The 14715-nt window shown below is 47.9% G+C and overlaps 1 protein-coding gene across 3 annotated transcripts in view; it reads right to left on the bottom strand.

Annotated features, from left to right (window-relative positions):
• Window positions 1-14715, bottom strand: part of dock11 (dedicator of cytokinesis 11) — a 321886-nt gene that overhangs the window by 94380 nt on the left and 212791 nt on the right. For all 3 annotated transcript variants that reach the window (XM_038774333.1, XM_038774332.1, XM_038774334.1), the window contains exons 40-43: window positions 14345-14479; window positions 9704-9886; window positions 5950-6063; window positions 892-1107 (exon numbers count right to left, since the gene is read on the bottom strand). In XM_038774333.1, coding sequence (XP_038630261.1) covers window positions 892-1107; window positions 5950-6063; window positions 9704-9886; window positions 14345-14479 — 648 coding nt within the window. The remainder of the gene's footprint in view (window positions 1-891; window positions 1108-5949; window positions 6064-9703; window positions 9887-14344; window positions 14480-14715) is intronic.

Consider the following 14715-nt stretch of genomic DNA (forward strand, 5'->3'; position numbering starts at 1 on the left):
CCCTATCCCCACACCTCCACCCTATCCCCCACACCTCCACCCTATCCCCACACCTCCACCCTATCACCACACCTCCACCCCTATCCCCACACCTCCACCCTATCCCCACACCTCCACCCCTATCCCCACACCTCCACCCTATCCCCACACCTCCACCCCTATCCCCACACCTCCACCCTATCCCCACACCTCCACCCTATCCCCACACCTCCACCCTATCCCCACACCTCCACCCTATCCCCACACCTCCACCCTATCCCCACACCTCCACCCTATCACCACACCTCCACCCCTATCCCCACACCTCCACCCTATCCCCACACCTCCACCCCTATCCCCACACCTCCACCCTATCCCCACACCTCCACCCCTATCCCCACACCTCCACCCTATCCCCACACCTCCACCCTATCCCCACACCTCCACCCTATCCCCACACCTCCACCCCTATCCCCACACCTCCACCCCTATCCCCACACCTCCACCCCTATCCCCGTAACCCCACCTAACCTTTTATTGGACACCAAGGGAAATTTAACAGAGCCAACCCACCTAACCTGCACATCTTTGGACTGCAGGAGAAAACCGGAGCACCCGGAAGAAACCCACGCAGACACGGGGATTGCCTGGCAACTGACCGGGAAGTTCAAACTAGTCCAACTTGTACAGTATAAAAGTGGCCAATCTGTGGAGTTGGCTTAGGAAAGGAGTCACACAGAGGCTAGACTGGGTAACTGCGGCAATTAGTTGTTTTTTTTCCCCCCACAAAGAATCAGGCAGTTTCACAGCCTCGTTTACTGATACCAGTTTCCCATTTCCAAATGTTGTGCACATGTCCTGATGGGGGTTAAATTAATTCATCTGCTCTGTTTAAACGAGCGGGATATTCACCTCCGACAGATCTCCGTTTTTCAAGTGGATCTTCGCCATGCTGCCGAGCCAGGTCTTCCGGAGATCAGGCGTGCTGGCGTAGGACTTGGCTAAACTGTACTGAAGGTCCACCAGCATCTCGGGGTCCTTCTCATGCTCCTTCATCTGAGCTGTGGCCATGAGGACAGTGCGGATTCTCTTGGTCAGTTCTTTCACCTCACCTGGGAACGCAGTTGTCTGAGGAAGGATGAAAGAAATGGGCTGTTATAAAGATCCAAAAGTATAACCAGCTTTTTGTCCTTCTTTGGAACCAGGCCTATTCACACACACACGATAAATGCTAAGTATTTATATTGTGTCTTTACCAAAATAAAATGTCACAAGGCAATTCGCAGGAATGCTAGAAAGCGGAATTTGAAATTGAACCACATAAAGACGTATTAGATCATAGAATTTACAGTGCAGAAGGAGGCCATTCGGCCCATCGAGTCTGCACCGGCTCCTGGAAAGAGCACCCTACCCCAAGGTTAACACCTCCACCTATCCCCATAACCCAGTAACCCCACCCAACACTAAGGGACACTAAGGGCAATTTATCACGGCCAATCCACCTAACCTGCACATCTTTGGACTGTGGGAGGAAACCGGAGCACCCGGAGGAAACCCACGCACACACGGGGAGGATGTGCAGACTCCGCACAGACAGTGACCCAAGCCGGAATCGAACCTGGGACCCTGGAGCTGTGAAGCGATTGTGCTATCCACAATGCTACCGTGCTGCCTTTAGGTAGCTTGGTCAAAGAGGTAGGTTCTGAGGAGTGTCTTAAAGAAAGAAAGAAACGGAAAGATTTAGAGTTTAACCGCTAAGCAGCTAATGGCGTAACCCTCAACGATAGGCTGATGGAAGTGGTAAACGATCAAGAAGCCAGTTGTAGGAGGATAGATACTGCAGAGAACTTGAGACCTGAGGGATGTCACAGAGATAGGGAGGGGAGAGGCTGCGGAGGGATCTGAACACGAGGATATGAATTTTAAAGCTGAGGCATTGTTGGACCTGGGGGGGGGGGGGGGTCTATGCAAGTCAGCGAGCACAGGGGGATGGGCGAACAACGTTTTGTGTAAGTTAGGATAGGCAGCAGAGTGCTAGACTGAGCTCAGGTCTTGTGGAGAGAAGATGATGGGGGCTGTGCTGGAGAGCACTGGAACCATCAAGTCAAGAAGCAGTAGAAAACACAACAGGTGAGGGTGTCAGCAGTAGAAAATCTGAAACAGGGACAAGGGTTAGTTAGATGATGGTACAGAAAGTGTCAGACAGCAACTCATGGCACTGCTCGGATCAAGTCAGGGCACTCGCTGGTTTGCAAGGACAGCGGTGACACGCTTTTGAGTCTGACAGACTTTCCTTTTCCCCAAGTTCTTACGTTCTACTTAAAATAAAGAGCCCCAGCATTTGCCATTGGGAAGAGATTTGTGTATACCAGTGTATTCAAAGCATTCTCTGGATTTGAACAGCACTGGAAAGGCCAGCATTTACTGCCCATCCCTAATGTTGCTGAGAAGATAATGGTGGTTGTAGGTGGGGGCTTAAAGCACAGCAGACTGTGTGATGAAGTCTGGGATTCTCCATTAACCTCTGATCTGACCGGGGATCCCAATTGGGTGGAGAATGGAGCGTCCCCCCGATAAATAGGGTTTGTACCGAGTGCTAAACCCTTTGCTAAGCTCTGATCCTCTGCCGGCAGTGGCAACCTTCTACCAGCCCCACTGGCAGGAACATGTAAATTAAATTAAAGCATGCAAATGCATACAATTAATGGGTTTGAAGTCCGGGTCTTCCCGCCCCACCATAATACTCCGAACCCCTCGTCGGGAACTCCACGGGATGGGCTTTGTCGCAAGGTTGGCCAAGCGCAGCCCTGCCCCGGTAGAGCCCGAGAGGCGTGGAGTTCTCTGCCACTGCCAGGCTGGGGGTAAAGGGGTCCCCCAGTGGTCTTGGGGGTTGGGTTCCCCCTCCAGGCCCCCCCCCCCCATTAGAGACCCGTCAGACACATCAGTCACCCTGCATGAAAGCCGAAGAGCAATCCAGGCAGTCCAGTGAAGAATCACTGCATTTTCACTTCCCCTTTCCTACCATCTGCTGCCTCAGACTAAAGTCTTTAAATCAGCAACTGTTACAAGTATTAGGGGCTTCCTTGAAAGCCCAGAACACTTAAAAGGCCTTCAAATCCCCTGACAGCCTTTGAAATGCAAATCTTCCATTCAATTTCCCTTCATGCTTGGATGCATCTCCATTACTCTGCTTTGATGCAGATGGTTTCTGCTGTGAAAAAGATGAATTGAAACTATTTAAGCTCTTTTGATGTGGGACAGGTTTAAATTTAATCACTTCATGCAAAGGCAATGAATGTAAATAGTAAGCTGGCCAAGGAGGGAGATGGTGTTGAAACTTCATGGCAGAATTGAATAGATAATTGAGCGAGATCCAATTTGAATGGACTGCTGAAGATCAATTACAGAAAATTAGAGGGCAGCACGGTGCCGCAGTGGTTAGCACTGCTGCCTCACAGCGCTGAGGACTCGGGTTTGATCCCAGCCCCGGGTCACTGATCGTGTGGAGTTTGCACATTCTCCCCGTTTTTGCATGGGTCTCACCCCCACAACCCAAAAGATGAACAGGGTAGGTGGACTGCCATGCTGAACTGCCACTTAATTGGAAAAAAAAAGAATTAGTATACTTTAAAAACATGACAGAAAATTAGAGAGTTGAATATGTGAGTCAAAGACTGGTGTGGTAGAAATGTGTTTCCGTTTGCGGGACACTGGCATCAGTATTGGAGAAAATGGAGGCTGCAACGATGGGATGACCTGTATCTGAACTGTTCTCGAACCAGGGGCGGAATTCTCCGCCAGGCCCGACGCCATTGTGAAACCCGGAGAGGTTCACAATGGCGTCGGAGGCCGCTCCTGGCCCCCTATTCTCCCCCCGCCGGGGGGCTAGGAGGGTCGTGCCGTGAATCCCGGCCGCCGGGACTTGTCGCTGTCGTCAAGGCCCGGCACGCCGAGAATGACGCAGCCGACATGCCTAATGACGTCTGCGCGCGTTGGCCGGTTCCAACCCGCGCATGCGCGGTTGCCGCCTTCCCCTCTGCTGCCCCCCAAGACGTGGCGGCTTGATCTTGTGGGCCGGTGAAGGGGAAAGAGTGCGTCCCATTGAGACGCCGGCCCGACAATCGGTGGGCACCGATCGTGGGCCAGTCTCCTCCCGAGCACGGTCGTGGTGCTCATTCCCCTCTCCGCCCCCCCACAAACCATAAACAGCCGTCGGCGCCATGTTCACGCCGGCAGCGACCAGGTGTGGTTGCCGCCAGCGTGAACCGGTCGGGAACGGCAGGCCGCTCGGCCCATCCGGGTCGGAGAATCACGGGTCGCCGTGAAAAACTGCGGCCCGCGATTCTCCGAGCGGCATGTCGCGTTTTATTTTGGGGAGGGGGTGGGAGAATCGCGGGGGGTGCCGGAGCGGCCCTCTGGCGATTCTCCCACCCGGCTTGGGAACGGAGAATCGCGCCCCAGCTTTCTTGGAAACTGCATAACTAAGGAAGTAGTGAGGCCTTTAAACTAAATAGATGAGGGGCCAGTTCTGTACAGGGGATATGTAGGCCTACAAAGCAAAAGGATATGAAAGCATTACAAGGCAGCTATTTAGATAATAATTTCCAGAGAGCGAGAGGAAGGGGCAGAGTATACAAAAATATAAAACAGCAACACATAGGGTCAAAAAGGGGAAAAAAACAGTAACAAAGCAAAATAAATTGTTCTTTACCTAACTGCACATACAATTCAGTACAAAATAAATGAACTAGTAGCACAAATTGACATTAATGGGTATGATCTTATAGCTATTATCAATACTTGGTTACAGAGAGATCAAAACTGGGAAAGAAATATTTGGGTTGTATGTGAATTTCGTGAGGACAGGCAGAAAGGAAAGGGTGGTGGGTAGCTTTGTTAATGCGAGATGGAGTAAGTAATGGTATTAATCGTCCAAGAATCCTTCAATTCTGGAAAAGTCCCAGAGGATTGGAAAACTGCCAATGTAACATCTTTATTCAAAAAAGGAGGGAGACAAAAAGCATGTCAGTCAGCTTAACTTCTTTCACTGGGAAATTCTCTGATTTTCCACTAATCTTTGCCACGTTATATATTTTTTTCTTCCAGTTTAATACTATCCTTCACTTACTTGGTTAACAGGGTTCATTCATCCCCTTCATGGAATCCTTCTTCTTGACTAGGATATATTTTTGTTGTGAGTCATGAACTATTATTATAAACGTCTGCCATTGTTGATGAACCAATCGTCTTTCTAATATTTTCCCAATGAAAGCAGCTGGTTTAGCGCAGTGCCCGGAGGAAACCCATGCAGACACAGGGAGAACATGCAGACTCCGCACAGACCCAGGCTGGGACCCTGGAGCTGTGAAGCAACTGTGCTAACCACTGTGCTACCATGCTGCCCATGAGGAGGAAGGGCAGGCTTCGTCCGACGAGGAGGATGCGGGGAAGGGGATCGAAGCGCAGCACATGGGGTGCGGGCAGGCAGGGAAGGCCGCATGATGTCATCATCAGGGCCAGTGCGCATGTGCCACCATGAGGAAGCACGGTCCTCCCACAGGGCCTGCACTGGTACCCCACCCCCGCCCAGACCACACCCATCAGTCAGAGCACCGAGGCTGGTTTAATGGTGGTTAACAGGTGTTTATTATGGCAGAAATATATACACAGTGCCCGTGCCAATTTAATTGGTGTCTAACATTTTGGCCTTACGGGCCCTAACACTACGCCTAAGTGGTTCTGAGGATTGTATCAGATCAGCCATGATCTCATTGAATGCTGGAGCATACTCAATGGGCGAGTGGCCTAACTTCTGCCCCTACGTCTTATGGTCTAATTTACTTCGAAGTTTCTTTTGTGAGGGATCAGGGGGGGACTTTACTAGCATTGATTCCAGGAGCTGAGGAAATACTCTGCTCTCCACCACATGGCGCACTGTGTTACATTTAACACTGAGAAGCCTGTACATACCTTCATAGCCCTGTCGCTATTGGCAAAGTTATTGATAATTGAGAGCGAGTCCTGGAACCGAGAGTCTCCAGTTAGAACCACATCAGCTATCAGCCGGCTCACAGCGATTATAATCTGAAAAGGAAATAAAACTATACGTTGTACATCATTTATCTACAAAATCTCCAACAATTTAAAACTCTTCAATAGAAAGAAGGTTATTTTCAATCTTATGCCAGCTGAAATCCATTGGATGCTGTAGCTGCTGCTCCGACCAGACGATCTGCTGCCATGTCACACTTGTCTGTTTTGCACCATCCTCACACACCCAATGTCGCTCATCTGTAACCGCCCTGTGATCTCACTATGCTCAGGTCGACCCCACTTTCTGCTGGCCCTCCACCTTGCCCTCAAGAAGAGATGTCTGTAGATTAGGGGCAGCGCGGTAGCATGGTGGTTAGCATAAATGCTTCACAGCTCCAGGGTCCCAGGTTCGATTCCCGGCTGGGTCACTGTCTGTGCGGAGTCTGCACGTCCTCCCCGTGTGTGCGTGGGTTTCCTCCGGGTGCTCCGGTTTCCTCCCACAGTCCAAAGATGTGCAGGTTAGGTGGATTGGCTATGCTAAATTGCCCGTAGTGTCCTAAAAAGTAAGGTTAAGGGGGGGAGTGTTCTTGGGTTACGGGTATAGGGTGGATACGTGGGTTTGAGTAGGGTGATCATTGGTCGGCACAACATCGAGGGCCGAACGGCCTGTTCTGTGCTGTACTGTTCTATGTTCTATTTTCAGCTCTGATCAAACAGCTGTTAATACTGACTTGTTCTTTTCTGAATGTCACTTTTTAAAAATTATATATTAAAAAAATAAATTTAGAGTACCCAATTCATTTTTCCAATTAAGGGGCAATTTAATGCGGCCAATCCACCTACCCTGCACATATTTGGGTTGTGGGGGCGAGACCCACGCAGACACGGGGAGAATGTGCAAACTCCACATGGACAATGACCCAAGGCCGGGATCGTATTTGGGATAGAACATACAGTGCAGAAGGAGGCCATTCGGCCCAATGAGTCTGGACCGACCCACTTAAGCCCTCACTTCCACCCTATCCCCATAACCCAATAACCCCTTCCTAACCTTTTTGGACACTAAGGGCAATTTAGCATGGCCAATCGACCTAACCTGCACGTCTTTGGACTGTGGGAAGAAACTGGAGCACCCGGAGGAAACCCACGCAGACACGGGGAGAACGTGCAGACTCCGCACAGACAGTGACCCAGTGAGGAATTGAACCTGGGACCCTTTCGCTGTAAAGCCACAGTGCTAGCCACTTGCGCTATCGTGCTGCCCATCTCAGCGCCGTGAGGCAGCAGAGCTAACCACTGCGCCGCAGTACTGCCTGAATGTCACTTTTTTAAAAAGTTATTTTTTGTTATTGCAATTTTATTTTCATGGGATGTCTTCGCATATATCCAATAAATATGGACCTATATTTATTGTCCATCACTAAGTACCTTTGAACCGAGTGACTTGCTGGGCCACTTCAGAGGGTCGTTAAAAGTTAACCACATTGCTGTGGGCCTGAAGTCACATGTAGGCCAGACCAGGTAAGGACAGGCGATTTCCTTCATTAAAGGTCATTAGTGAATCAGATGGGTCACAAGAACAATCAGAGTTTCGTGGTCACCATTACACTCTCGGCTTTCAGTTCCAGATTTGATGAACTAAATTTAAATTCCTCAAACGGCTGTGGTGGGATTTGAATCAACACACCTGTGGAGAGCGTGAGACTGGGCCTCTACTTACTAGTTCAGTGACATTAGCACTACACCACTATCTGCCCCTACTCAGACGCCTCTTCATTTGTCTTCTGACCCACGGGACGTCACAAGCTGAATTAGCCAAGGTTAAATCAGATGACACTGCTTTACCCCAGCAGCAGTGTCAGTGTTAGGTTAGAGACTACAGCTTACTTCCCTGCTGATTTAAACACCGCAAACTAAACTGCAACCCTCTGAGTCGATTGGGTGAAGACATATTTACATTTTATAAGTCAATCATCTGGCTCATAGGAAACTGGTGGATCTCACCTCACCTGTTGACTAACCAGGATGAGGGAGTTGGCTTCAGCGATGTAAATGTGAGATTTTGACCTACGGGCATCAACTTCCCAGTTTCTGAGCTACAGAGGTGTCAACTGTAAGGGCACTGTTCACAGAAACATCAGCATTCAGTGGGGAGTACTGGGAGGATGAGTATGGGAGAGGGAAAATGAGCAAGACAGGGTGGAGAGGGAGAGGGAGGGAGGGAGGGAGAGAGAGAGAGAGGTAGGGAGATCAGGTCTGGAGGGTGCGGAAAAGACGGTGTGGGAGAACAGCGAGTAGGATGGAGATTCAGTCAGGAGGAGAGGGAGGGCAAAGACAGTGCCTGGTGCTCACCAGTACTGTAAATGGTTGGGCTGTGCCTGGCACTAACATTGTACCAGGCCTGGGTTGTGTTCAGCTCAAAGCACTGTGTGAGGCCGAAACCCATCCTATAATTCATTACGGGGCTGCCATCTGACAATGTAATAATCGTTGGATAGAATTGGTCATTTGACGGAAAGAAATAACTTGCTTTTATTTAGCAGCTTTCATAACCTCAGGACACCCTAAAGCACTTTACGGCCCGTGAAGAAATCTTTCATGTCTAGTCACTGTTGCAATGCAGGAAACACAGCAGTCAATTTGTGCATAGCAAGATTCCACAAACAGCAAGCTGACATTTACCAGATAATCTGTTTTAAAACATGTTGGCTGATGGATGGTGGGTTTAAAACTCCTACTCTTCTCCAAAATAGTGTCATCGGATCTTCCATGCTCACCCAAGGGGGCAGACAGGGCCTCGGTTTGTAACACCCAGTCACCTCCATCAGGGCAGCAAACCCTCAATACATCAGGGCAGCAAACCCTCAATACATCAGGGCAGCAAACCCTCAATACATCAGGGCAGCAAACCCTCAATACATCAGGGCAGCAAACCCTCAATACTACACAGGAGCGGCAGTCTGGATTTTGGGGCACAGATCTCTGGGGTGGGGCCTGGACCTGCAACACTGTGACACAGAATGCTCCTACTGAACCACAGCAGATATACAACTGGGGACCTGACCAAATGGACCACGACAATCAAAGCCCATAAATATGTATGAAAAGCTTCAGAGCTCTAAAGAGTCCTATTGGACTTAAAACATTAACTCTGTTTCTCTCTCTCCACAGATGCGGCCCGGATGCCGAGGATTTCCACCGTTTCCTGGTTTTATTTCAGATTTCCAGCATCTGCAGCATTTTGCCTTTATTGATCAGTTGTGCATTTAGGACAGATTAACCCAAAGCAACAAAACCTTTGTCAACCTGATCAGCTGAAGGAAAAATGTTTGCATTCTAGGCAAGTGTATTTCCTGTCGTCTCCATTGAGTGTTTTGACTCCACACTATTGGTTATAACATACGCACGAGGACCATTTTCATCTTCCCACATCCCTGTTTATGTTTTTGAACAGGGAACATTTCAATTTGAGTAACTGAACTCTTCCCCATGATGCTGAGCTGGGGAGCTGACTCGAATTGGAATAATTAGACAGCGGTGTTCCAGGTAAATGATGACACCGATGCATTCACACAATGCCTCCATCCGTCTGACAGGATCTTTCACAGTAGGTCACAGGGCAGGGATTCTGGGTACAGCACTTGCACATTAGAACCGCGTTGGGATAAAGCTGCTTCAGTCCGGGACTGACCTGTAGGTGGGTTCTCAGGAAGCTCCTCTTCTTGGTGTACTCAAAGTTGTTCCTCATCAGCAAGTAGAGGAGTGCGGAGGCCTCGCTTCGAGTCGAGCTCAGTTTCGAGGTGCAACCTTTCAGGATTTCGTAGCAGAAGGTGGCGCAGATGCTGTCTCGCCCTTTAAAAAACGTGGCTTGGAACTGCAGTGAAGGGAGCAGGGGTGGAAAAGAAAAAGAAATATCAAAGCATAACTCTGCATTTCAAGAGAGGGCAGAGACCAAGTCCTCTAACCTTTCACATTTACACTGCAATGAATTTAACCTTGTGGCTGAAAACGCTTCAGGATTGTAACAGAATCTCCAAGAAACAGGAGCACCAGGAGGAAACCCACACAGAAACGAGGAGAACGTGCAGAATCCGCACAGTGTCCCAAGCCGGGAATCGAGCCTGGCACACTGGAGCTGTGAAGCATCTGTGCTAACCACTGTGGGGGTTCCATGCTCTATGTTAACTCCCCTGTGTAACTGCCATCTTGACGACTCTGCCACACTGTTAGAAGTAACAAATGCAGTCCAACCCCTGCCACGCAGCAGAGCTTCAGGAGCTGAGATCCAGAGGCTGGAGGTCAACGTGTGGTCAAGAAGCTCACTGAATTCAGTCTATGTGAGAGCAAGGAGCCATCCTGCAAGGATACAAAGATGACCCCATTGTCCACTTGTACAATGTAGAAGGGGACTCACCCATCCTCTGACTATCAGAGAGGAATCTCGCACATCTCCATCACCAACCAAATATTTGCCTGAATCCTTTTGAACCATCTGAACCACAGGGCAGCATTGTAGCACAGTGGTTAGCACTGTTGTTTTACAGTGCCAGGGTCTCGGGTTTGATTGCCCGCTGGGTCACTGTCTGTGCAGAGTCTGCACATTCTCCCCGTGTGTGCGTGGGTTTCCTTCGGGTGATCCGGTTTCAGGAAAGGAACCTCTGATATGGTACTTGGATAGACAGGTCCAGGAGAAATAGGAATGACAGAACATGGATCTCTATACCACACATTGGTTGACCTGTCAGCAATGAGGGCCTTTAGGGAGGTAATGGAGAAATTTAGCTCCCCTGAGAAATTCATCATGATGATTCAACAGTTCTGTGATGGCATGCTCCTGCATGTCCTGGGTGATGGTGACTCCTCTGACCCATTCCCAGTCGCTAATAGGAACATAGGTACAAGAGTAGGCCATTCAGCCCATCGAGCCTGCTCCACCATTTAATGCAGTCATGCCTGATTGGATATTTGAATGCCATTTACACCCACTATCCCCATAACCCTTTCTGTTATTCTTAATCAAAAATCTATCAATCCCTGTTTTAAACCTACTGATGAGACTGAGCTCTGGGGTGGAGAATTCCAAAGTTTCACAACCCTCTATGTGAAGACATTTCTCATCATTTCCATTCTAAGTGACATTCCCCTTATTTTGAAATTGTGCTCCCTGGTTCTAGACTCCCCAAACAACGGAAACATCTCGCCCGTATCTACCCTGTTTATTCCTTTAAGAAGGTTTCAATTAGGTTTTATTTGAATAGAGAATACAGGCCTAATTATTCCAACCTCGCTTGAGAAGAAGTCCTGCTGTCCTCAGAAAAAGTCTGGTAAACCTTCGCTGCACCCCCTCTATGGCAATAATATCCTTTCTGAGGCAAGGGGATGAAAACTGCTCACAATACTCCAGGTGTGGTCTAACTAAGCTTCTGTACAACTGAAGCAAGACTTCACTACTCCTGTACTCAAATCTTTTTGCGATAAAGGTTAACAATCCATTATCCTCCCTAATAGCTTGCTGCACCTGCATGCTAGCCTTCAGTGGCTTCTGGAGAAGGTCACCCAGGTCCCTTTGTATATCTAAACTCTCCAATTACTTCCCATTTTGAAAATACTCTGCACACCTGATCCTTCTACCAAAATGGATTACCTCACGTTTTTCCACATTATATTCCATCTGCCATCGTCCTGCCCACCCCCTAAAATGGTCCAAATCCTCCTGTAGCCACTTTTGCATCTTCCCCGTAACACACATTCCCGCCTAACTTTGAATCATCCATGAACTTGGAAATGTTATAATTTGGACCCCACAGCCAAACTATTGCTATTTGTTGTGAACAGCTGGGGTCCAAGTACTGATCCTTCTGGTACCCCACTAGCCACAGTGCCAACATGAGAATGACCCGTTTATTCCTACTCTCTATTTTCTGCCTGTTAGCCAATCCTCAATCCATGATAGGGCTAGGTGCTAGGGCCAACACTCTGCAGCCTGTTTTTCTCCACTATGATCTGTGGTGCCCTTCCGCGATGGTGATCTTGGCATCAAAATCAGATATTGGAAGGATGGAAATTTTCTCAGTTTGATTTGATTGATTGACTTTAAATTACTTCAGCTGCCATAATGAGATTTGAACCCATGTTGTCATGGCACTAGCCCGTCTCTGGATCACTAGTCCAGTGATATCACCAACATATCCCCTTAAATTAACTCCAAGCATCTGCAGTATTTTCAGGAGAAAGTTTCCATTTACCCCTTGTGCATAAAAGTGATTCTTGAATCACTTCTGAATGGCCTAGCTCGAGTTTAAAATTGTATCAATCGGTTTTGGGCATATCCACCAGAGGAAATAATTTCTCCGTATGTATTATATCAAATTCTTTCAACGTTCAACACATCGATCATATCAGCGTTAAATCTTTAATGATCAAGGGAACATAAATGTGCCGACAGTTCTGCAAAAGTAGACCAACAGAGTTGAGATTTGTATACGAGTGTCTCGGTGTCATTTGAGGCTCTCATTAGAACTGGTGGATATTTTTACATACCCTGCGCAGATTACACATATAAGAACATAAGAACTAGGAGCAGGAGTAGGCCATCTGGCCCCTCGAGCCTGCTCCGCCATTCAATTAGATCATGGCTGATCTTTTGTGGACTCAGCTCCACTTTCCGGCCCGAACACCATAACCCTTAATCCCTTTATTCTTCAAAAACTATCTATCTTTACCTTAAAAACATGTAATGAAGGAGCCTCAACTGTTTCACTGGGCAAGGAATTCCATAGATTCACAACCCTTTGGGTGAAGAAGTTCCTCCTAAACTCAGTCCTAAATCTACTTCCCCTTATTTTGAGGCTATGTCCCCTAGTTCTGCTGTCACCCGCCAGTGGAAACAACCTGCCCGCATCTATCCTTCATAATGCCCTTCATAATTTTAAATGTTTCTATAAGATGCCCCCTCATCCTTCTAAATTCCAACGAGTACAGTCCCAGTCTACTCAACCTCTCCTCATAATCCAACCGCTTCAGCTCTGGGATTAACCTAGTGAATCTCCTCTGCACACCCTCCAGTGCCAGTACGTCCTTTCTCAAGTAAGGAGACCAAAACTGAACACAATACTCCAGGTGTGGCCGCACTAACACCTTATACAATTGCAACATAACCTCCCTAGTCTTAAACTCCATCCCTCTAGCAATGAAGGACAAAATTCCATTTGCCTTCTTAATCACCTGTTGCACTTGTAAACCAACCTTCTGTGACTCATGCACTAGCACACCCAAGTCTCTCTGAACAGCGGCATGCTTTAATATTTTATCGTTTAAATAATAATCCCGTTTGCTGTTATTCCTACCAAAATGGATAACCTCACATTTGTCAACATTGTATTCCATCTGCCAGACCTTCGCCCATTCACTTAACCTATCCAAATCCCTCTGCTAACTTCCAGTATCCTCTGCACTTTTCGCTTTACCACTCATTTTAGTGTCATCTGCAAACTTGGACACATTGCCCTTGGTCCCCAACTCCAAATCAACTATGTAAATTGTGAACAATTGTGGGCCCAACACGGATCCCTGAGGGACACCACTAGCTACTGATTGCCAACCAGAGAAACACCCATTTATCCCAACTCTTTGCTTTCTATTAATTAACCAATCCTCTATCCATGCTACTACTTTACCCTTAATGCCATGCATCTTTATCTTATGCAGCAACCTTTTGTGTGGCACCTTGTCAAAGGCTTTCTGGAAATCCAGATATACCACATCCATTGGCTCCCCGTTATCTACTGCACTGGTAATGTCCTCAAAAAATTCCACTAAATTTGTTAGGCATGACCTGCCCTTTACGAACCCATGCTGCATCTGCCCAATGGGACAATTTCTATCCAGATGCCTTGCAATTTCTTCCTTGATGATAGATTCCAGCATCTTCCCTACTACCGAAGTTAAGCTCACTGGCCTATAATTTCCTGCTTTCTGCCTACCTCCTTTTTTAAACAGTGGCGTCACGTTTGCTAATTTCCAATCCACCGGGACCACCCCAGAGTCTAGTGAATTTCGGTAAATTATCACTAGTGCATCTGCAATTTCCCTAGCCATCTCTTTTAGCACTCTGGGATGCATTCCATCAGGGCCAGGAGACTTGTCTACCTTTAGCCCCATTAGCTTGCCCATCACTCCCTCCTTAGTGATAACAATCCTCTCAAGGTCCTCACCTGTCATAGCCTCATTTCTATCAGTCGCTGGCATGTTATTTGTGTCTTCCACTGTGAAGACCGACCCAAAAAAACTTGATCCGATCCATCTTGAAATGGAACAAAGGCTAAATCATTACCTTGGTGATGAAGGCTCGTAATGATGCAAATGCATGCTTCATGGCCGTTTCAGACTGGCCGTTCGTCAGTAAGAGGAGAATGTCAAACACTTTCTTCATCAGAGGGTTGTGTCCGTCATCTTCGAGGAGTTGGTTCTGAGTGAGGAACGAATTGCAAAATAGTGGATAATAATAATAATAATCTTTATCATTGTCACAAGTAGGCTTACATTAAAACTGCAATGACGTTACTGTGAAAAGTCCCTAGTCGCCACATTCCGGTGCCTGTTCGGGTACACAGAGGGAGAATTCAGAATGTCCAATTCACCTAACAAGCACGTCTTTCGTGACTCTTGGGAGGAAACCGGAGCACCCGGAGGAAACCCACGCAG

This window comes from Scyliorhinus canicula, chromosome 17 (genome assembly GCF_902713615.1).
Source record: "Scyliorhinus canicula chromosome 17, sScyCan1.1, whole genome shotgun sequence".
In the NCBI taxonomy this organism is placed as follows: Eukaryota; Metazoa; Chordata; class Chondrichthyes; order Carcharhiniformes; family Scyliorhinidae; genus Scyliorhinus; species Scyliorhinus canicula.